This window comes from Halichoerus grypus, chromosome 2, assembly GCF_964656455.1.
Source record: "Halichoerus grypus chromosome 2, mHalGry1.hap1.1, whole genome shotgun sequence".
In the NCBI taxonomy this organism is placed as follows: domain Eukaryota; kingdom Metazoa; phylum Chordata; class Mammalia; order Carnivora; family Phocidae; genus Halichoerus; species Halichoerus grypus.
This window is the reverse complement of record NC_135713.1, coordinates 195,646,666-195,670,818: the sequence shown is the minus strand read 5'-3', so window position 1 is coordinate 195,670,818 and position 24,153 is coordinate 195,646,666. Positions and strand designations below refer to the sequence as shown.

Below are 24,153 nucleotides of genomic sequence, written 5' to 3'. Positions count from 1 at the left end.
AAGGGAGAGAGAACATCTCAAGCAGACTCCCCACTAAGCAAGGAACCCAATGAGGGGCTTGATCTCACAACTCTGAGATCATGACCTGAGCTGAAATCAAGAGTCAGACACTTAACCGACTGAGCCACGCAGGTGTCCCTAGTATTTTTATTTTAATTTTTATTTTGTATTTCTTAAGAAGTAATTGCTACACCCAATGTGGGGCTCGAACTCACAACCCAAAGATCAAAGAGTCATACACTTTACCGACTGAGCCAGCCAGGCGCCGCAGCTAGGACTTAGTATTTCTGTTTCTCAGCTGGCCAGGGTGGCAGAATCATGCCACAACTGTGTCTCCCATATTTAAGAATTATTTGCAAGGTAGATATGCAAGAATATATAGTGTTTTTTTCTAAACATCATAGGAATTTCTTTAAAGCAATAGCTTCTAAGCTGGTTTTTCACTCTGACCCTCAGTATGACATTTTTCATAGCAACCCAGTACACACATTCAGAAATTTCCTGAAATAGTATTTTACCTTACCATGTGGGAAGCACTCTGGTATTTTCTCTTTTAGTCTAGTTGATTGTGTTGTATTTTGTTTTTTTAAAAGTTGAGAAAGATCCACTATTGATCTCACGGTTCACTAAAGGATTGGGATCAGCTGTTTGAAAACATGCTTTTAAAGTATCCATGGGCTGTCATACTAAAGCTGGAATAATAAAAGGAGCAGACAAAAATATATTTTTAGGAATATATTTTTTGGGGAATAGTACATGTAATGCCTTCCTTTTTCCCTACCCTGTATATTATAAGCTTGAAGTAATGATTGGTGAATGAGGTACACATGTGGTTTTGTGTGTATATTTGAGATACTTAAAAATACTTCATAATGTCTGACATATAATAGGCACTTAGTAGAGGTTCTTTTTATGGGAAGATCTTGGTGGTTTAATTATAAACAGGTGTAGCTTTTAACTTCACTTACAGATTTCAAACGTTCAGTTGTAAGATATACCTGAACTTCATTTGGAATGATAAATCACAGGTTATTGAAAGACAGTTGATCAAGTTTACATATTTGATATGAATAATGAGTCTTTTTATTTTCTTGGTCAGGTACTGGTAGTTAACTCTCAAGGAGAAATTTCACGGTTGAGCACCAAAAAGGAGGTGGTCATGAAAGGAAATATCAACAATTATTTTAAGTTGGGTCAAGAAGGGAAGTATCGTGTCTACCACAATCAGTACTCCACCAATTCATTTGCTTTGAATAAGCACCAGCACAGAGAAGATCATGATAAGAGAAGACATCTTGCACATAAATTCTGTCTGACTCCAGCAGGAGAGTTCAAATGGAATGGTTCTGTCCATGGGTCCAAAGTTCTTACCATATCTACTCTGAGACTGACTATCACCCAGCTAGAAAACAATATCCCTTCATCCTTTCTTCATCCAAATTGGGCTTCACACAGGTAAAGGAAACTAAGGTTCATTTATTGTTGTGAATATACTAAATATTTACAAAATGATTATTGCAGGTGCTCACTTGAAACTCATTACCAATGAATTGAATGAAGTCAGTTTAGTTAAGCAAAACACTGAGGACATTAGGGATGTGAGTATACTTCTAAGTTACTGGACCAACATTAGCATTTGGAAGATTTCTGGAAAGCAGAGTCTTCATCCCTGGAGTCAAGAGGAGGCCAAAGTTCCAGAACACTGTAGGAGGTTTAAGGAGTTGGAAGACTAATTAATCTCTGGGATTCCTTCTAGTGTTGAAAATCTATGATTCACGGGTCCTGTCCCTGTGCTTTAATAAAACCACCATTTTGCACCAAAAAAAAAAAACAAAACAAAAAAAAACTATGATTCTGTGAGGTAGGAATTTCCAGTAGCAGTATATTTAAACCTGCTTAGCCTAGAAACATATGCTCTATGAGATGGAGACAGAAATTACAGCTCTTGTGGTTTTAATATAAGACCCAACAAGTAAAATAACTTTTTTCCCCTCCTTCTGAAATACAGGGCAAATTGGATCAAAGCAGTTCAGATGTGTAGCAAACCCAGAGAATTTGCACTGGCTTTAGCGATTTTGGAGTGTGCAGTCAAACCTGTTGTGATGCTACCAATATGGCGAGAATCTTTAGGACACACCAGGTAAGTGAGTTCTGAGCCTTGTAAATGGTATACCATACTCCCTTTTGGAATATTAGCCTATTAATAATGACAGTTAATGTATTTAAAAGGTCATATTACATATTAAATTTAACTCTTCCTGGCCTTGTTTTCCTCCTCTATGAAATGTAACATGAATAAATATTATTTCTTATTTTTTTAAAGTAAAAATTAGCATATATATTGAATAGAAAAAGCACTCACATTTTTTGAATATTCTAGAATGTTTCAGTTACTGTGCTAGGCATCTGATTTACTTAGAATTGAACGTCCAAACATCATTCAGCTCCTAAGTAGACCCAGAGTTGTGTGACTTCAGCAGAAGGTTAAAAAAAAATGATAAATTTTGTGACTTGAATCTGCTTTTTAATTCTAGTGGATTTAATTTTATTTAGTTTTTAAAAAGTTATCACTATAAAAACTAACATAAGCTTATGGTAAAAAAATGTAAATTACTATTCAAAGTGAAAAGAAAGAATCATTTTACCTTCCCTGCCCCTCTACGGAGCCCATTCTGAAGGTATGATACTGTTATTTTGTTAATATAAATATATTTTGTTTTGCTTCCCACATCTGTGTTTTATTTTATAATGAAAAGTTTTTTTAAGAAAAGTAGTTTACACCTACTAAATTTTCATCTGCTAAGGATTGCTCTCAGTTGTTTTTTGTTTTTTGTGTGTGTGTGTGTGTTTTCCTTACATAAATCTTATACTTTGTTTTCTCTCTTTTCTACCTCCTGTTTTGAATGTAATTGCTGCTACCAGTAGAGGCTTCCACAAGTGGAATGGATTTAATTCTGCCTGGGGTTAAAAAAAGAGGGTTAAGTTCAGGTGCTATAGACTGCATGCTAGGAGAGGAGCGCTGAATGGCGGGCATGCTTTTATTCTGCTTCTTATTGATCTCTTTTATCAAGGTAGAGCAAGGAGAGAGTCAGAGGCAACTGTGAAGCAATACTCTGAGTTTCTGTTGCTCCTTCTTGCATTTACCTCCAGACATGCCCAAAACTGTTCTGTCCCAACGTTCTTCTGTTCAATGGTCATCCTGAAGCTAATGTTGGTGGGCCAAGCAGCCATGTCTCTGGTGACAGAGATCAGTACTTCGAGAACTGAAGCTTAGCTAAATGTTGTTAAATAAACTCCAGTACTCAAACATAACTTAAAGTGACTAAATCATACCTTTTATAAATTCATTTCTCAATTTTAAACATTCCAATGGAAGATGGAATTCAACTTTTTTTTTTGATCGAGTTTGTTTTTTTTTTTCTTCCTGGTTTGTCATTATGACTAGCCTTCTAAACATGTTACTTAGAGTTATAAAATTATATCATGAATTATATTTGTATTAGTATGACACATCTAGTAATATATATGAAAGAACTCTTTTTTAATATGAGGTAAAGTAGAATGCTCTGAATTTTTAAAAAAATTAGAGACTGAGATTCAGAAAAATTAGAGATTAATAATAGGACTCTAACTTCTCTCAATACTATGGTCAAAAACTTCCAGGTGACAACCTTCTCTAAGACTTGACCCTAAGGAACTGTTTACAAATTCAGCCAATGATTTTATTCATTAAATGATTGTTTATTATGATAGTCAATAATAAAGCTTTGAGAGCCTTCTAAATATCTAACAGTTGCAGAACATTTTAAAAATAGTAAATTAAGATTTTTTTTGAGAAAATTATAAAGTCTTTGTTGAAAAACAACATATTAGGTATGGAAGAATACCTAAATAAATAGAAGTATATTTCATGTTCATGTATAGGAATACTCAGTGTCTTAAATTTTTCTCATGTTATTACATAATTAATTACGTAATTATGTAATTATGTAATTATTAATTCCAATAGCATGAATAATTATCATTGGGCTTTCTGCGGAATTTGACAAGATTAAAAATTTTATATGGAAAGGGCAACAGTAGGGTTTACATCTAAAGGACAGGGTAGGGGGATGCCTGGGTGGCTCAGTCAGTTAAGCGTCTGCCTTCGGCTCAGGTCATGAACCCAAGAATCCTGGGATCGAGTCCTGAGTCAGGCTTCCTGCTCGGAGGGAAGTCTGCTCTTCCCTCTGCCTGCCGCTCCCCTTGCTGTGCTGTATCTCTATCTCTCTCTCTCTCTGACAAATAAATAAAATATTAAAAAAAGAAAAAAGAAAAGAAAGGGCAGGGTAGAAAGACTTGTCCTACCAGATAACAAAACTTACTTGGTAGCTATAATAATACTGTGGTATAGATGCAAAGATAAATAGACCAGTGGTACAGAATAAACCATCCAGAAAGAGACCAGCCCATATATAGACATGTAATAGATGATAGAGTAGCATTTTAGAAAGATTGAACTCTTCAGTAGCAGGTGTGATGAGGCAATTTGAGTTATCTATATGGGGAAAATTGGATCCCATTCTTCTTATCATACACAGTAGTCAGTTCCAGGTAGAGTAAATCCTAAATGTGAAAAGCAAAACTCCCAGGAAGAAAATATAAGAGATTATGATTTTGGAACGAAGAAAGTTCCCTCCTTCCCTCCCTTCCTGTCTCCTCTGCTTCCTTCCCTTCTTCCTTCTATCTCATTTCCCTTTTCCCCTTGCCTCTCCTTCCCATATTTTTTCCTTCTCCCTCCCCTCCTCCCATACTTCATTCCTTTTCTCTTACTCTTGATTGTTTTTTACCTTCCTGATTCATTATGTTTCAGAACATACCAAAGTGTGGCATTATTTCTCCCGTTTATAAGCTGTTATCCATCAGATAAGAATGAGTGTGCATATATGTGTCTGTGTGTCTGCTGTTACTACGGGTGACTTTCCTTTTTCATGTCTAATATTATGATACATACATAAGATTGTAATATATAAGCAAGAATGGGTCATAATAAAATAACACTTGTGAATTCATCAACCAGTTTAAAAAATAAGAACATTATCATTATTGCATCTACTTTGCATTCACATTACCTTGCCTCCCCTGAGAGATAATCGTAATTTTTAAGTTTGTGTTTTGTTATACCCATTCTTTGACTATGTAGTTTTATCACATATGTATAGATCAGTGAATGGTGGATTGTTTCCTGTTGTTTGAGTTTCATAATCATGTGTCATCCTAAAAAACTAAGTCATAGATGGGTTAAAAGGAATTTTTATTTTTTTATCATACTATAATTAAAGGAGGGTTAGTATTCACAATATATTCAAGAACTTCTATAGTTCAGTAAGAAAAGAATCAAACCATTTAGTAGGAAAAAAGGCCAAAGATACAAATATAATTCATAGGAGACACAAATAGCCAAAAACATGAAAATTTCCCTGGTAAGGTGAGGTAAATGCACATTAAAACTAGGGACTATTATTTCATACCCATCGGATTGTTAAAAATTTAAAGAATATAGGCAAATATGTGACATAATAGGAAGAGAATTCTGATACACTGCTGATAAAAGAGCAAGGAGGGAAATGGTTGCTGCAACCATGTTAAAGAATCATTTGGTAAAAACAAAGTTCAAAATACAATTCTGCTCCTAACTCAGTACCTTAGAGAGACCTTACATGTGTACATGAGAAGACATGTAGGAAGATTTTTTTTTTTAGTAGATTCCACACCCATTGTGGAGCCCAATGCAGGACTTGAACTCACGACCCTGAGATCGAGACCTGAGCTGAGATCAAGAGTCGGCTGCTTAACTGACTGAGCCACCCAGGCGCCCCAAGATGTTTCTTACAGTATTTTGTAATGGTGAAATTTGGTAACAGTCCCTAACTGTCCATAATTAGGCACATTTAAGTTACGGTGTGATTCTGTAATGGGCCATTATACAGCCATGAAACTAGAGCAAGTGTCAGCGAGATTGAATCTCATAAATGTACAATAGAGTTAAAACAGTTCTTTTCTTAAAAACAAATGTAGTATGATTCTATTTATGTAAAGTTTAAAAGCATGTATTCTAGTATAAAATACTGTTTATGGATACAGACATTTGTGGTAAAAGTTTAAAGAAATGCAAGAGCTGTATGCTTGAAATCTAAGAAATACACTTCTAAATAAATAACAAATGTTCAAAAAAAATTGTAATGGAAACTAGAAAACACTTTGAATTGAACGTTCACGAGAATCCTACGTATATTGAAATTTGTAGGCTGCCACTAAAGAGTACCCTGGGGGAAATTGGTAGTCTTCAATGCTTGCATTAGAAAAGAAGAACTACAGCGGCGCCTGGGTGGCTCAGTCGTTAAGCGTCTGCCTTCGGCTCAGGTCATGATCCCAGGGTCCTGGGATCGAGCCCCGCATCGGGCTCCCTGCTCGGCCAGGAGCCTGCTTCTCCCTCTCCCACTCCCCCTGCTTGTGTTCCCTCTCTAGCTGTCTCTCTCTCTCTGTCAAATAAATAAAATAAAATCTTAAAAAAAAAAAAAAAAGAAAAGAACTACAAATTAATTAGCTAGGTATACATCTCAAGAAGTCACCCCGAAGACAGGAAATATTAAGAACTGTTGAATATTAAATATTTGATGAAATAGAGAACATACCTTAGATTCCCATTATAATTTACAAACCTCTGATGAGATTATCAGGAAAGAAAAAATAAAGGGGAAAACACAAATATCAAAAATAGAAAAGGGGCTATGCCAATCAGTGTTTCTGATTCACTCTCAGTGGCCCTAGGGATTTTAAACCTTCAGAGGGTCCACTAACATAGTGTTCAGGCTTCCTGTATCCATAGAGGAAGGGCCCACTGGGCTTCTAGTTTTGGGTAGAAGGATTGGGGAAGAGGGTCCCCAGTCCCCCACCCCCATCTCAGTTATTAGACAGTAGGGTATGGGCCACGCTCTCTTCTCAGGCAGGAAAAGGATTTCTGGTTCAGTTTAAAGGATGTGACTGTACCTGTCAGTAAGGAGGTGGGCAGGACCAGACGACTTCATAAGGAAGTTCTGCAGATTTCAGGTAATAGGTAATTCTATTCAGACTCTTCCATAAAATGGGAAAAGAAGGAAATCTTGCAGATTATTATTTGTTAGTATAACACTATTATAAAACTTGATACATAGTAATGGACAAAAGATAACTAGAAAATTATGGCCCTGTCTCCTTTATTAATATTTATCGTTGGTTAATAATTAATGGCAAATAGATGTGCATTCAGGTACTCCTAAAACATTAACATATATATTCAGGAGTAAATTTTTAAAATTATAAACCATGGCTAAATTGGCTTCCCCTAGACATGGAAGACTTGTCCACTCTTAGGAAATACCATGTTATTTTAAGAAGTCAAAGAGCGAAAACTTTGATCATCTCATTAGATACCAAGAAGGTATAAGTTCATTAATTCTTTTTTTTTTTTTTTTAAAGATTTTATTTATTTATTTGAGACAGAGAGAATGAGAGAGAGAGAGCACATGAGAGGGGGGAGGGTCAGAGGGAGAAGCAGGCTCCCCGCCGAGCAGGGAGCCCAATGTGGGACTCGATCCAGGGACTCCAGGATCATGACCTGAGCCGAAGGCAGTCGCTTAACCAACTGAGCCACCCAGGCGCCCAAGTTCATTAATTCTTGTTTAAAAAAATCTTAACTAGGAATAGAGAATAGCTTTTTTTGTTTTTTTTCCCCATAAAGATGTATTCCAAACCAAACCATCATGCTTTCTTGATATGTTCCCATTAAAAGTGGAACAAAACAAAAATGCCCACTATCGATGCTTTTTAACTTTTCTTAAAAGTGTTAGCTAATGCAGTTAGTCAAGAGAAATAAAACATACATATATATGTGTGTGTTATGTGTATGTATGTATGTATGTATGTATGTGTTGACGGATAAGGCATAATTATTATATGCAGCTTAAAAACCCCAAGAAAATTGAAAAACTATCAGAAACAATCTGAAAACTAAATAAAGATCTTATTTATTTATTTGAGAGAGAGGACACGCGCGTGTGTACAAGTTGGGGGTGGAGCAGAGGGAGAGGGAGAAGCAGACTCCCTGCTGAGCAGGGAGCCAAATGTGGGGCTCGATCCCAGGACCCAGGGATCATGACCGGAGCTGCAGTCAGATGCTTAACCGACTGAGCCACCCAGGCATCCCCAGAACAATACATTTTATGTAACAGTAACCATGTAGAAAATACCATGGGAGTTCTGAGTTAAAATAACAAATTGTATAAATACATTTCATTTTGTTCCCTGCTTAACTCCCTGAAAACCGTGGCAAGGGGATTTTTTTAAAGCATAAACCCACAGAGAATAGGAGAACAACAGAGAATACAGCAGCAGTAAAGCCGTGGAAGCAGTAATACAGGTGAACAAATGGTAACCTGCCTAAGAAGGCCATAGCCCAAGTCAGTGGGGAGAAGTGAGAACTTTCCCAAGTCACACCAGAGAGTCATCTGAAGGCATAGGTGCAGAAGGTCCATAGCAGTCCATTTGGGATCATATCTGTGCAGTGTCCTTACTTCCACACAGTCCTGCCAGATAACCATGAGTATGGTGAGCCCAGTGTCTTCCAGGCCTCACTCAGACCCTCACCCTCAGATTTCACCAGAAGAGGCTACTGTGACCCAGCGACAAGTTTATTTTTTCCTGGGAACCTTCTTTTAATAGTAACAGTATTGCTCTTTTGCTCATGCAGTTAGTTTTATTCTTGCTACTAAATTTTCAAAATCCAAACTTTATACTGTTTGGGATATACACATGGGTGATAAAACTATATAGAAAAGCAAGGGGACGATAACCCAAAAATCAGGATAATGACTGCCTGGGAGTGGGACACACTAGCTTCTGATGTATTTGGTTATTGATACAAAATTCTCTTTCTTAACCTGGTTATATCTTATATATTTTTAAAAATTATAATGAAAGAAAAGATCCCCATAACAACAACAAAACTCTCAAATAACTAGGAATAAATTTAACAAATATTTAGGATCATGTAAAGAAATCATTAAAACTTTACTAAAGATAGAAAGGATACTCAGTAAATGAAAAGGTGAAGAGGGGTGCCTGGGTGGCTCAGTCTGTTGAGCTGCTGCCTTCGGCTCAGGTCATGATCCCAGGGTCCTGGGATCGAGCCTGAGCCCTGTATCGGGCTCCCTGCTCAGCAGGGAGTCTGCTTCTCCTCCCTTCGCTGCTCCCCTGGTTCTGCTTTCTTGCTCACGCTCTCTCTCTCGAATAAATAAAATCTTTTAAAAAAATGAAAAGGTAAAGATACATCATATGTTTAGATATGTATACTACTTTTGAGAACCATGCATTATGATAATTATATTAATTTATTCTATCAAAAATCATATTCATTTGCATTATGAATAGGATTTTCCCTCCTTGGGAGGCAGACAGGCTTGATCAAAATGATACTAATATTTCAGCTAGAAAAATTAATTGCAAGAAAAGGAAAGTAGGCATGAGAAAAAAGGGAATAGATATTAGAACATTTTTGAAGCTACAATAAAAAGTAAGATTTAGGGTAGCGGGACAGAACAAAGAACCCAGAAATAGACCTACACACATGTGAGCATCTAGCAATGATAGCATTACATGTAAGAGAAAGAAAGAGGACATGTGTAGAGAAAATATCACCTGGATCCCTGCCTCAGCAAAAACATTCAGATCAATGAAGATTTTTTTAAAAAACGAAAACTAAAAAACTTCAATAAGAAACCATGGATTAATTATGTTTTTGTTGTGATACTTTTTTTTTAAACAGATGTAAAACCCAGATGCCATAGAGGAAAAAAGTGGATGATATATGTATTTAAAATTCTGAGTGGAAAAATAATATTATAATCAAACTCAAAAGACAGATGACAAACTGAGGAAAAATATTTGCACCACAAATGGGAAGTTACCTTAATTGACAAAGATCTTTTATAAATGAAAAGGACTAATAGTCCAGTACAGACAAGACAAAGGATTTGAACAGGCATTTTGCAGAAAAATAAATATGAAAGGCCAGTGGACATTAAAAAATGTTTACTTTTCTCGTAATTAAGGAAATGTAAATCAAAACAGTGGGATATAATCTCTTATCTCTCAACTGGGCTAATAACTTAGAAGTTTGGGGGGCGCCTGGGTGGCTCAGTCGTTAAGCATCTGCCTTCGGCTCAGGTCATGATCCCAGGGTCCTGGGATCGAGCTCCGCATCGGGCTCCCTGTTTCGCGGGAAGCCTGCTTCTCCCTCTCCCACTCCCCCTGCTTCTCCCTCTCCCACTCCCCCCGTTTGTGTTCCCTCGCTGTGTCTCTCTCTGTCAAAAAAAAAAAAAAAAAAAAAAAAGTCTTAACTTAGAAGTTTGGTACTAACTTGAGTGAAGGTGTGGGAAAGCAGGTGGCTTTATGGACGGCAGTGTGAAGTGTACAATTCTGAAGAGCTTTGTGGCTTTACTTGTCAGCATTTTAAGTGCAAGAACCTTTGGACCTAGCTACCTCCCCACTGGGGGACACTGGGGGTACTCTCCAAGTTTACCAGGAAAGACACAAAACATTTTTTCTCATAGCTTTGTTTATAACAGCAAAACAAGCACAAGACCCTGGGCACCACGTGGAGATTAGCAGTGGAGTTGAAGCTTGGTCCCTACTCCCGGCCATGCTCTCAGTTGCACCGTGGAGGTGTGGAAGGGACACCTGCCACCCAGTGCGCCTGCCAGTATGGATGGGGTACCAGCCCGATCGGGCTTCCTTCCCGGGGCCTCTAGGCTGCCAGCAGTAGCCAAGATTTCTGCCCAGCCAAATGGAATTGACTCTTTCAGAGCTGAGCTTTGTTGCTGCCAAAACATAAGGATTGTCTTGGTGGCAGTGAGAACAATAGAATTTACTCTAGAGTAGCTAACATCACAGATTAGCTACAGTACTACCTCGGTGGCCTGGTCTCCTCAGCAAAGTGGTGCCTTTGTATTTGGTGATGAAAATGTTTCTGTTTCCCACGTGAGCACCAAGAGCACAGGCTGAGTGCCCAGCCCAGCTGTGAGCTCCCAGAGTGTCACTGCATCGGTGGTCTCCCCACACAGTGCTCCGTTCCCGGCCACCGTCAGCGCAGATAGCTCAGTTGCTCTGTCAGACCTGAACTTTCAGAGGGTTTTAAAGCTCAGCCTACAAAAACTATGTTCAGAAATACTACTTGATCCTGGCTCAGTCACTCCCTTACTCTAGCGGGCTGAGGCTGTCAGGTTATCCAGCAAGCTGTGCCTGCAGAGCTTGCCCCACTCCCTGGTTCCACGAGTAGTGGCAGATTGACGGTATTTGAGTCAGGTAGTCCCCCGTGAGCAGCTCCTCCCTTTCCCCTCCTCCCCTCAGTTGTGAGAGAATGAAGATTGTTTACTCTACTAGTGGTTGTGCAGCTAGTAGGCATGAGCTCTCTAGGCCTGGGGTAGGCTAGCTTTTAGGGTCTTCTATTCCTAGGGACACAAAGCTTTCTTGAAAGTGGAGATAAATAAGGAACTTTTAGTGGGAGGATAGAGATAAAAAGAATTAAATCCCCTCGCACATCTTTCCAGCACCACCTCCTCCCGCAAGTTGACAAAAGATCTGTTTTTTTGGTTTGGTTTTGTTTTTTTCACGTAGCTATGCCCGCAAGATTGGCTACATCTGGGTAGGGTGTGCTAAAGCAGTTTTTCTACCACTGGAGCTCTTAGAGACAGGCTCTTCTCTTCATAGGTTTTGGTCAGTGTCCTTGTTTATGGGAAAGATTCCCATTCACAAAAATCCAGTCTCATCATCTTAATGTAGAGCCTCACCACAGACCCTCCTGTCTTCTTACTGCTGGGTGCGGTGATAGCCATTTTCCGTCCTGAAAAAAGAGTGTGGCCTATGCCCTATGTTTAATGACTGACGCGAATCGGTGTGGGTCCTTCTTTCCCAGCCCTTCCCCTCACCCAAAAGCGGAACCTCGTGGGCCTTTTTCTCTATGGATGTAGAAAGCCTGAATTCTACATTAGTGGACCCTGTGATGGCTTTAAAACCCCCAGTGCTAGATAGAATTAGAAATATTGGTTGTTAAAATAAAAGGTTTTGGATTTGTTGGTCTTTTTGGTGGGAAGGAAATAATGTATTCTTTAATAGGGGACTGGTTCAATAAATTATAGTATGTCCATGCAGTGGGGTATATTATTTAATTCTTTAAAAAGGTCTCTATCTTCTGGTATGAAAAGATCTTCTAGTGCAATTATTCATTGATTAAAAGCTGTGTAGTTGTGAATGTAGTATCCCTTTTGTGTAAATATGATGTTGGTGTATATATGAATAGTTTCAGGAATAAGCCATAAGTGAGTGTATTTCTTATAGGGACACATATGGGAAGGATGGCATGTTTTTGCTTCTTTCTACTGTTTGATTTTTCCCGTTATGGAATTATTTACCTACTTATTTTTGTGAGTTGGAGTTGTCTAGGTCATGGGAATATAGCCAACCATCCTTTGATTCTGTCTTCCTAATTTGCAGTAGTGTATTTTTATCTTTTTAATTTATTTTTCAAAGTCAAATGCAGTTCTGTCTTTCCATTCATATATTCTTAGGTTACACAGGATGACATCAATTGAAAGAGAAGAAAAGGAGAAAGTCAAGAAGAAAGAGAAAAAACAAGAAGAGGAAGAAACAATGCAACAGGCTACATGGGTAAAATACACGTTTCCAGTTAAACATCAGGTAATTTTTACTATAGTCTTTTAAAATAGGGTTAGCCATTTCTGAGACTTGTATTCTGCAACTTTGAGTATCTAAATTTTGTTTTACTTTTGACACAATCTTTTATTTAATGTAGTTGGAACAAAGTAAATCTTTCTGGCCATTTTTATAAGCATAGGTTTATCTTACTAGAATATAGGTGGGCTATTAGACTAATTTGTTGAAATTGTTAGAAAACTGTAAAATTGTGTTACATTTTTCATATTAGAAAGGGGTACAATTGACCTTGGAAAAACACGGGTTTGAACTGCATGGGTCCACTTACACACAGATTTTTTCCGGTAAATATAGTACAGTACTGCAAGTGTATTTTTCTTCCTTCTGATGTTTCTTTTCTTTTTTTTTTAAGATTTATTTATTTTAGAGAAAGGGTGGGGGTAGAGGGGCAGAGAGAGTCTTAAGCAGACTCCCCGCTGAGTGCAGAATCCGTCGCGGGGCTCAATCTCATGACCCTGAGACCATGACCTGAATAAAAAGTAAGAGTCGGACGCTTAACCGACTGCACCACCCAGGTGCCCCCTTCCTTATGATTTTCTTAATGACATTTTCTTCTCTTTAGCTTACTCTGTTGTAAAGAGTTCAGTATATAATGCATATAACAAACAAAATGTGTTAATCAGCTGTTTATGTTATTGGTAAGGCTTTGGTCAACAGGAGGCTATCGGTAGTTAAGTTTTGGGGGAGTCAAAAGTTATACATGGATTTTTGACTGCATGGGGGGGCGGCAAACCCCCATGTTGTTCAAGGGTCGGCTGTAATAGTTTTTTCATAAATCTTTGATTTCTGTTGAAAATAAAATTGATTGGTAAACTTACTTGCCTGACTATTGATCTTGTTTAGTAATAATGCATAAAACCAGATGTGCTTTATAAAAGCTTTCTCATTCTCTTTTAATCAGAATGTTTTCATTTACACCAGGTTTGGAAACAAAAAGGAGAGGAATACAGAGTAACAGGATATGGTGGTTGGAGCTGGATTAGTAAAACTCACGTTTATAGGTTTGTTCCTAAATTGCCAGGCAATACTAATGTGAATTACAGAAAGTCATTAGAAGGAAGTAAGTAACTGAAGTTATTTTTTCTGTGTTATAGTTTCTCATTTTGTACTATTTATTATAAATTTGTATTACATTGTCCATATTTTGGATAAAAGTGTTTTTCTGGAATTTTTAATTGAACATGCAAAACTGTCAATGTAGCTTATTAATAATAAACTCTAAAATTCTTTAAATTACCTTTATTCTCAGGATTTTCATATCTAGGATTCCAGTTACAGAAGATAGAATAGAACTTACTAAAAAAAAGAAAAAGAGAAAAGGCCTCAGCCACCTAATTGTTTTTCTAAAATCTTAAATTCAGTATTACCTTACTTCTTAAGGAACCACCTATCTGGTAACCTCAACGTCATAGCACGTAACAAAGCCAGAAAGGAAGTGATAGAGACTTCCTTAACACTACCACATAAATGGGGGAGGTATTAACTCAATTTGTGCTATTAGCTAACAACTTTTAGTATTTAGAATCACAGAACTCTATAGAGGGGAACTGCCCTGTTAAGAGACCATCTATTTTGAATCTCACATTCCATGAGCAGATTATTTCATGAAGATGTAAAGTTATGTACAGGTCACCTAGGTAGAGAGGGATAGAGCCCTGACTGGAATCCATGTCTCCTCATTCCCACTGTCCTTTTTGCACTCTACATTGCCATCTCTCTTTTGTTACCTGAGCAATTTTCAAAAGCAGTTCTCACTGTGCAGTGTAATTTGCTCATGTACGGTGTGATGTGTTCTCTCCTGTGAAGCCTTTGCCACAGTGAGTACTGTAATACATAGCCAGCTAATTTGCCAACTAATACATAGCTAACTAATTTGACTTCCTTGTGAATGGTTCTGGTGAATCCTGGACTGGTTAGATATTTGAAACCATTAATGTGGTCAAGTTACCATTTTGGATTACCCTTTAACAGAAAAAATACGTATTTCATAAGGCTCACTGGAACTTATAGGGACTGGGAGTGTCTTGCACATAATAGATGCTCAATGAATATTTCTGTTTGCCAAATAGAACTATTCAATATTAAATTCTATTATAATCTGATTATATTCAAGCTAAATGCCCTTTTATAATAAATTCTAAAAGATTAACATTTTTTTTAATTGCCATTTTGTTGCTCCAGTTACCCACGTAGCACTTAGAATTATAAGGAATTTTTGTTTAGTTGTGTCTGACCTGGTTTGTCTTGTGTAGTAAAATCCAGATTATCAATAAGCAAAATATTTAGGCTTTTGTAGATTTATCTTATATCCACTTTCCTTAGCATACGGTTTCTATTGTCCAAATGCTGGGCCTTTATCCAGTCAGGTACCAAGTTGGTTTTCCAGCATCTTTTGAGCTTTTCCTCTTAGATGGTAGCAGTGCACATTGTTAGCCTAATTTAACTACACAATACGAATTACAGTGAAGGCCTTAGTAAGCACCAATTTATAATCTCAGAACTGCTGGTCCTTATAATGATGGCTAATCTAGTCTGATCATATGATAGAGGCACAAATGTGTTGGAAAAAACAGAAATGCAGTTCAGGGAACCTTGACGTAGCATCAGAAGACTAGATGTTCGACTTGTTTGACTGCTGACTGTGTCCTTATATCTGACCTCCATTCTAACTCAGACTGGATGCATTTGTTTTGCATATTAGTTTATAAGTGTTAGTAAAGGTATTGATGTGCAAGGATTAACAAAGGATATTAATTAGTAGTCTGTATGTCAAGAAGACCTTTATGGAGAGGAAATCCCCCAAATATTTTATAATTGTCTCTTTTAAGTATCTGGGTTATTAAAGCTTTTAAATGGGGTTAGTACCATCATATAAAGCTCTCTTTGAGCACCTTGAAATCATTGAAAAGATATTGCCCAGTTATTCTGAAATAACTTAAAGAAACACTGAATAAGGAGAGTATCAGTTTAGTTTTTGTCCTTTAGGTACCTGGGGGTCCAGACACATCCTGTCACCGTTTTCTATGATTTTTTTCTTCTTTCACCAATATCCTACTGTCTTGACAGATACCGAGTTTGTTTTTTGCACTCTTTTCCCTTCCCTCAGCCAGATCTTTCTGGAAAAAGTCATTTATTTAAATAAGAAGTAGGTACATGGTTCTAAGTCCTTGGGATATTTGGGATCAAGTGAAGAAGAAAATAAAAAATAGAAAATGCCTGTAAGGCCCAAGAAAATTCATCTGGACAGTAGTTCTGTATCATGGGCTTGGTTTTTTTTTCTCTTATGGAAAGTTTGAAACTACAACTTTACCACGGAAGTCAAAGAGAATAGAATAATGAACTCCCATGCAGCCATCATTCAGCTTCTGTCACTCTCCTGTTAGTTGTCATCGCCTACTTTTTTTCGTGGAGTTTTTTTTTTTCCATGTATTTAGAGCAAATTCCAGAAATCGTGTTATTTACCAGTTCAGTATATATCTCTTATTGGAGTGGACATTCCATAACCATCATGACATTACCCGTTCAACAAACTAACAGTATTTAACACATCCATCTTGAGAGTGTCAGTTCCTATTCCAATTACACCAGTTGTGCCAGAGATGCCATTTTACTGTTGGCAGTAAATCAGGTCCAGACAAGGCCAAACATTGTATTTGGTTATTTCTCTGAAGTCTCATTTATTCTGTGATAAATGCTATGATTCCCTACCCAGAAAAAGTCCATAAACAAACTTTTATAATTAATTTCACTGGCTCTTGGATAGCCTTGAAGTCTACCCATGGACTCTAGGTGAAAAATACTTAAAGAATCACATTAGAAGGATAAATACTTAACACAAAATATGTTAGAAACACTGATGTAGACTTTGTGGAGTCATTGAGCAGTTGAAATAGTCTCATGTGAAGGATTCTGAAGAACATCTAAAATGCACTCATTCCTTTTATGCTTTAGGTCAGCTGAGCGTATTAGGAAAGTATATACTATCTTCAACTTTTGTGTTTTGTTTTTTTTAATAAAAAACAATGGTATAAATTGCTGGAAATTACTTGATAATCTCCACTAAACTAGATTTATTAAAGTAAATTGCTAATATTCAGACTACCCATAATTGTATATATACTCAATTCTTTTTAGCCAAAAATAATGTGGATGAAAATATGGATGAGTCAGATAGAAGAAAAAGTCCACGGAGTCCAAAAAAAATAAAAACAGAGCCTGATTCTGAGAAAGGCGAGGTAAAAGATTCAGATGCTGCCAAAGGAGCAGACCAAAGTGAAATGGACGTTTCCAAGATTACTGAGAAGAAGGACCAAGGTAAGGAGAGTCAGGTGTGAAGGGCAGCCTGGGGGTGATAAGATTGCATTGGATCTGGTTCACACAGCAGAAGAGGTACTGCCTTACCTTTCTTTGATGGCACCTTTATTGAATCATAACTCATTTGCTATATAACTCACCCATTTAAAGTGTACAGTTCAGTGGTTTTTTAGTATTTCACAGAGCTGTTCACCTATCACCACAATCAATTTTAGAACATACTCATCACCCCAAAAGTAAACCTCATACTCATTAGCAGTCAGTCTCCAGTCCTCCCTAAATCCCCCCAGCCTACTAGTCTACTTTCTGTCTCTATGGATTTGCCCAATTTTGGACGTTCTGTATAAATGGAATCATATAATATGTGGTCCTTTGTGACTGGCTTCTTTGACTTGGTGTAATGTTTTCAAGGTTCATCCATGTTGTAGCATGTGTCAGCATTTTGTCATTCCTTTTTATTTCTGAATAATAGTCCATTGTATAGATGTGCCACTTTTTGTTTATCCATTCATCAGTTGATGGACATTTGGGTTGTTTCCACTTTTTGGCTGTTATGAATACTGATAAGGACGTTCGTGTACAAGTTCTTATATGGACATATGCTTTCATCCCTCTTGGGTAAACACCTAGTAGTGGAATTACTGGGTCATGAGCTAATAACTCTGTGTCCAACCTTCTGAGGAATTTATATTGTCTTTTGTGAAAAGTCATTTTTTAAAAACTAGATAAGCTAGATAATGTATGAGCCCCAAGATATTTTATGACTACAAAATAGTCTATACAAAATCTTCCATGAAGGTACTGGTGTATGGGCTGTCACATGCTAAGTAGTTTTACATTGTGACATTCCAATTTCAGATACTAAGAATCAGAATATTTAAATATTTACTAGATGTTTTTAAACCTTTTATAAAGTTTAGCCCTGTCCATTGATCTATCTTAATCATGTATCAGGAGCTTTCAAATATATATTTATATCGAAGCTCTTGAGTGAAAATAAGAAACATTGGTAGTTTCTAAAATAAAATATTGTGAATTCCACATTTGAGACTAAAAGTTACACTTACGTAAATGTCTTTGTTTCACAGATGTACAAGAAATTTTAGATTCTGACAATGAGAAACCCTTTAAGGAAGAACCAATGGAGATAGATGATGATGTGAAAACAGAGCCACGTATAAACTGTCAGGAAGGTTCTCAAGTAGATGTGGTCAATGTCAGTGAGGGCTTCCATCTAAGGACTAGTTATAAAAAGAAAATTAAATCATCCAAACTAGATGGACTTCTTGAAAGGAGAATTAAACAGTTTACACTGGAAGAAAAACAGCGCCTCGAGAAAATGAAGTTGGAGGGTGGAATTAAGGGTATAGGAAAGACCTCTACAAGTTCTTTGAAAAGCCTTTCTGAGTCACCAGTAACAATGAAAGCAAAAGAAGGGTGTCAAAGTGACTCACTTAGACAAGAACAAAGCCCTAATGCAAGTAATGGTAAATCTGAAGATGTGATTCGGGGATGTTCACAAAGCGATTCCTCAATCCTTGGAATCGGTGATCCTGATCATACAACAGACAGACTTTATCCAAAAGATCAAATGTTAGATGACATCTCCATTCAGAGTCCAGAGACAAACTGTCAGAAACAAAATTCTGTTGGAAATGACATAGATGAGAGTCTCTCTGAACCTACCAGTCAAGGCCAGGAACCTGGTAAGATTAAAACAAGAGGAAGTGACTTTCTCATTGGTGACTCCAAACTAGCCAGTGCAGATGAAATTGGTACTTTGATCTATAAGAACAAAAAACCACTCATACAGGAGGATAATGACACCATTGTTTCTCCTTCCCAGAGCCCTTCACTTCCATCAGTACCTAAAAGTACCGATGATAGAGATCTCCCATCTCTGTCAAAAGCAGTGGACTTTGAAGGAAAACTAGGATGTGTCTCTGAATATAACAGCACTTTGGAAAATAGTTCTGATACTATGTCTATTCAGGACAGCAGTGAAGAAGATATGATTGTTCAGAATAGCAATGAAAGTCTTTCTGAGCAGTTCATAACTCAAGAACAAGGTATTGAAGGCTTGGAACCATTGAAACGGGAGTTTGTTCCAGATAAATCCACTGGAAACTATGATAAAAGACCACAGGGTAAGGTAACTGAAGCAAATGGTAGAAAGCCAAGTCAAGAACAGAAATTAGAGGAGAGATCAGTTAATAAATGTATTGATCAAGTCAGTCTAAAAAGTAGCACTGACAAAAAGAATAATGAAAATCGAGAGTCTGAAAAGAAAGGACAGAAAGCAAGTACCTTTCAAATAAATGGAAAAGATAATAAACCCAAATCATATTTAAAAGGGGAATGCTTGAAGGAAATCTCTGAGGGTAAAGTAGTAAGTGGTGACATTGAACCAAAGCTTAATAATATAAATAAGATAATTCCTGAAAATGATATTAAGTCTTTGACTGCTAAAGAATCTGCTGTAAAGCCATTCATGAACGGTGATGTCATCATGGAAGATTTTAATGAAAAAAACAACCTGGAAATAAAGTCATCTTTACTGAGATCTTCAGATGCTGAAGGCGACTACCAAGATGGCGTAGAGACCGTGCCGTCAACCAAAGAGCCTGAGAGTGCACACGCTCCCATGCCTCCACTGTCTTGTCCAGAAAGCAGTTCAGCGAATCAGGTAGAAGATATGGAAATTGAAACCTCCGAAGTTAAGAAAGTTACTCCCTCACCTGTTACTTCTGGAGAGGAATCTAACCTCAGTAATGATTTTGTTGATGAAAATGATCTGCCCGCCCACAAAGATGAAAATGTCAATGGAGAGCCCAAGAGAAAAACAGTCATCACAGAAGTCACCACCATGACATCCACGGTGGCCACAGAATCAAAAACTGTAATCAAAGTAGCAAAAGGTGATAAGCAGACTGTGGTCTCGTCCACAGAAAATTGTGCCAAATCCACTGTCACAACCACCACTACAACGGTAACAAAGCTTTCCACACCCGCCACAGGCAGCAGTGTGGACATCATCTCTGTGAAGGAGCAGAGCAAAACTGTGGTCACCACAACAGTGACAGACTCACTGACCACTGCAGGGGGCACTCTGGTGACATCTATGACCGTGAGCAAAGAATATTCCACAAGAGACAAAGTGAAACTCATGAAATTTTCAAGGCCCAAGAAGACTCGTTCAGGTACAGCTCTGCCATCCTATAGAAAGTTTATCACCAAGAGCAGCAAGAAGAGCATATTTGTTTTGCCTAATGATGACTTAAAAAAGTTGGCCAGAAAAGGAGGAATCCGAGAAGTCCCTTATTTTAATTACAATGCAAAACCTGCCTTGGATATATGGCCATATCCTTCTCCTAGACCAACCTTTGGTATCACTTGGAGGTATGTATTTGGGGAAGGGAGAAAGTCTTACAAGCATTATCTGATAAGCATATCTCATTTTTTGAGAAAAAATGAGATAATAAGAGATGTGACAGGAAAGCAGAAGTTTAATGGGCCAAGTTAGCAGTGGAAATAAGATACAGAGAATCTTGAATTTGGCCAGCTGGGAGGTACTCAAGTTTCTTAGGGAAAAATCTTAATAAAAGACTGAAAAAATGTAAGGGAATTCTTTAAAATGAAATTCAGTTTTACTTTTCACAAGACAGAAGAAACATGTCAAACATAGTTGTTTTTGTGGTTTAACTTTCCAAGTTATTGCCATGTGTTTGCCTTGGGAATGAGAGAATTGCAGACTTGGATAATCAACTTTCTGGAATGTTTGTATTTTATTTCTATTAGGTAATTGATAGAAACATAAAGACATAGGAAACATGCCTGGGAATCACACAAAGTTCATCGTAATGTGGAAATCCTCCTAATGTAATTTATTTGCATGGTAAACATTTGTTTTGGAGTTCTTTGTTATTTATGTGAGAAGAGGTAGTCTCAGATTCCTTAGGGATTTTTTTAAACCCAGAAATAGTCTTAATTTAAAATTTTCTGGGCATTAAGCTTTGGGGATGAGTCATAAGTACGTAGTGTTGGCAATTGTCAGATCGTGTAGTTTTATATTGGGAAAGGATCTTAGAAATTCTTATCTTTTAGAGATGTGTAATAATTTGCCTCTGGCCACAGAGGGACAGAGTTAGGAAGAGTGCCCGGTTTTCCTAAATCCCAGTCCAGTACTGCTATATCACATTTCACATTATCTGTCCTTGCTTTGTCCTTTTTCATGTCCTTGTCTTTTTATCTTTTTATCTCCACCCTCACAACTGGAAAGGATGGAACATAAACACTGAAAACATAAGAGTTTCTGTGGGGCATGCTTGGAAGTCAGGAACAGTCTTGATTGCTGCTAGATTTTGATAGGAACCTGAAGTTATTTTAGCAAGTGACTGAGCCAGCTCCATTGCACTCTAGGCTTCATTTCTGTATGTCTTTATTATGGTTCCAGTTTCTTTAAGTTAAAACCATACCTTTTTTTTGTTTGTTTCTTTTATATTATAATTAGTATTATAAAACAAAAAGTGTAAATGAGTACTCTCTCTAAAGGAATTAACTTATTAATATGACCAGTCATAGTTGGTTTGACCAAGGTTTTTATAACTCATCTTTTGATTTGAATTAAAATATCATCACTCCATTACACATTCAATAGAGACAGCTGAAAAGTACAATTTCTCTGCAGGGCCTGCAATGAAGGATTTGCAGAATCCTGCAGGGAATCAAGGAACTCTTCATTACAGTTCATGGATTTATAGGATTACTCTGCACTTTTCTGCTTTCTTCATTGAGAGCGGTCCCAAAATGTATCCTTGACTGTCCTGCAGGTAACTTCTTTCCCACTGGAAAAGTTACTATGTACAAATACTTTAATTAAAATGACCTGGCAGTTGTGGAGGCCGACCTTTCTGCTCTTTTCTTTTCTGAAGTGGAAGGTAGGCTCAACTGGGAAGCACTTTTCTCTGAACCAGTTCCGATCAAGTGTTGCCCAGGGCCCTTTTCTGCACGGCTGGGTTTCAGGAGCCTTGTATTATTATGTTTTAATATGCACTGTGGGCACAATTGGTATCTGTTTAGTTAATTTCTCATTTTTTAATGGAAGGAAATACCTTCCTGTATATTTTAAACAGATATTGCCGTCAAATATGTGCTAACGTCTAAATTTGCTGAAGTTGAGGGAAACAGAATCCCTTGTATCTAACAGAGGCATGGGTAAATATGTAACATATTCTTGACTTTAGAATGCATTTTTAAAAAGTGTATTGCTGTAAAAACCATGCATGTGAAATGCATTTTTATACTCACACTTGAATAAAATAATGTCTGATGCTTAGAGTAGAAGCCAAGAATGCCAAGAGGTGCATGTTTGATCTTTATTAATGTTAAGGATGAGCAGTAGTGAAAAGTGAAACTCGTCTTGTCAACTCATTAGGCCTCTTTTTTCCTCCACACTGTCCATTCTCTTACTTCCTTTTTCCCAGGCCCTGATTCTGTGTTTCATTATCACTTGGAACCAGTAGTTGCCTCCACAGTGCTGCCCAAACCATTCTCCCAAAAGGCAGATCTATTCTGTGAATATTCTGACTGAGCTGAGCAGCCTTCAGAGTGTTAACTACAACTGCAGGGCTGGGGGGTGGCAGGCGGTGAGCTCGTCACCTGTGCACCATGTCTGTGAGAAGTACTTCCCTTTACAACCCATCCTATACTGGATGCGTTTCAGAAGCCTTCATACCACTCACCTCCAAGGCTCTTTTGTCCTCCCATTTGGTGCAGCACATTCAGACTCTGCAGTCCTCTCTCGTGCCGGCTTCCTCTCTTGCTGCGCTTCCACACCCCTTCCCTCCAGTCAGAGCACACCAGATGTGGTTTCTGGGAAGAAGAGTGTGCTGTGGTACACTTTCCTCCCGAGCATATGTATGCCCCTTGCCCTAGTGTAGCCACCTCCGCATCTTTGTCCTTTGAGACTCAAGCTAAGCTCTGCTCCCCATCCCAGAGCCGAGTCAGGGGCCCCTCGCACTTATCTCTGGTACAGCTCCTGAGGATGCGAGAACAGATTATGATTTATTTCCCTGTCTCCAGCTCCTTTCAGTTAGTCTAACACACATAGAAGGCACTCAAGTATTTTTTGAACGAATACGTGAATGAACAGGCTTTTGGTGTGTGTCCCTGCTGTGGTATTTCCATTGCAAAATATAGAGATGCATTGAAGTTGTAGAGAGTAATCTGAGGAAGAAGAGAGAGAATGAGAAACATTTCTCTTCCCACATACATAACCATTTGGCATCCAGAGTTCCCTATGCATTTCTATAGGGTGTGGTCTGAAAGTGACACGTACTTTCCACCCCCTTCTCAGGACATCCCTGCACTGGATAACATTCACCTTCCCATTTAAGAATTGTTCTGTCCAGGTCAGAGGATTCACAGGGCGACAGCACAACAAAGGAAATCCTGGTGTCACAGGCGGAGATGGGAATTTAAGAAGCTGCTGCAACTTTTTGGTTGGAGTGTTTCCCTTTCTCACATTGTTCATTTTCCCAGCTTAATGTTTAGAATAGAAAGCATTGCCTCTCAAATACAAATTGTCTTAAGGTTTACCTTCTACCTCTGTTAGAGGAGGAAATTATTTTAGTTGTGTAGATTTTTCTGTATACTCTATTAATCAGGATATTTATTTAAGTACATGGAAATGTCAACAGAGTTTAATTACACAAAGACCACACTAATAGAGAATTGATACCCTTAGGGCTGCTTTACAGTATTTTATGGTTAGTTCCATCTCGGGACATAATATTCATTGCAGTTATAAATTCATTCTGAAATATATCTTTAATATTATTTTTAAAAGAGTATCTAAAATGTTCAATAACTGCACCCAATGCTTAGAAAAAACCTGAACACAGAGATTCCTTTGTCTCCTGATCAGTAACTAATCTAGTATTGTCCTTTTTTATTACTGATTATATTGTAGAATTCTACCAACTATTATTCTAATGTGGTTAGTGTTTATTAGTATTAGCAGGTATTCATCAT

General features: G+C 37.7%; 1 protein-coding gene across 15 annotated transcripts in view; it reads left to right on the top strand.

The window, feature by feature from the left end:
• BPTF (bromodomain PHD finger transcription factor) overlaps nucleotides 1-24,153 on the top strand; it is a 146,955-nt gene that overhangs the window by 78,120 nt on the left and 44,682 nt on the right. For all 15 annotated transcript variants that reach the window (XM_078065947.1, XM_078065946.1, XM_078065945.1 and 12 more), the window contains 6 exons: nucleotides 1,100-1,455; nucleotides 2,009-2,140; nucleotides 12,642-12,771; nucleotides 13,729-13,867; nucleotides 16,942-17,121; nucleotides 18,210-20,520. In XM_078065947.1, coding sequence (XP_077922073.1) covers nucleotides 1,100-1,455; nucleotides 2,009-2,140; nucleotides 12,642-12,771; nucleotides 13,729-13,867; nucleotides 16,942-17,121; nucleotides 18,210-20,520 — 3,248 coding nt within the window. The remainder of the gene's footprint in view (nucleotides 1-1,099; nucleotides 1,456-2,008; nucleotides 2,141-12,641; nucleotides 12,772-13,728; nucleotides 13,868-16,941; nucleotides 17,122-18,209; nucleotides 20,521-24,153) is intronic.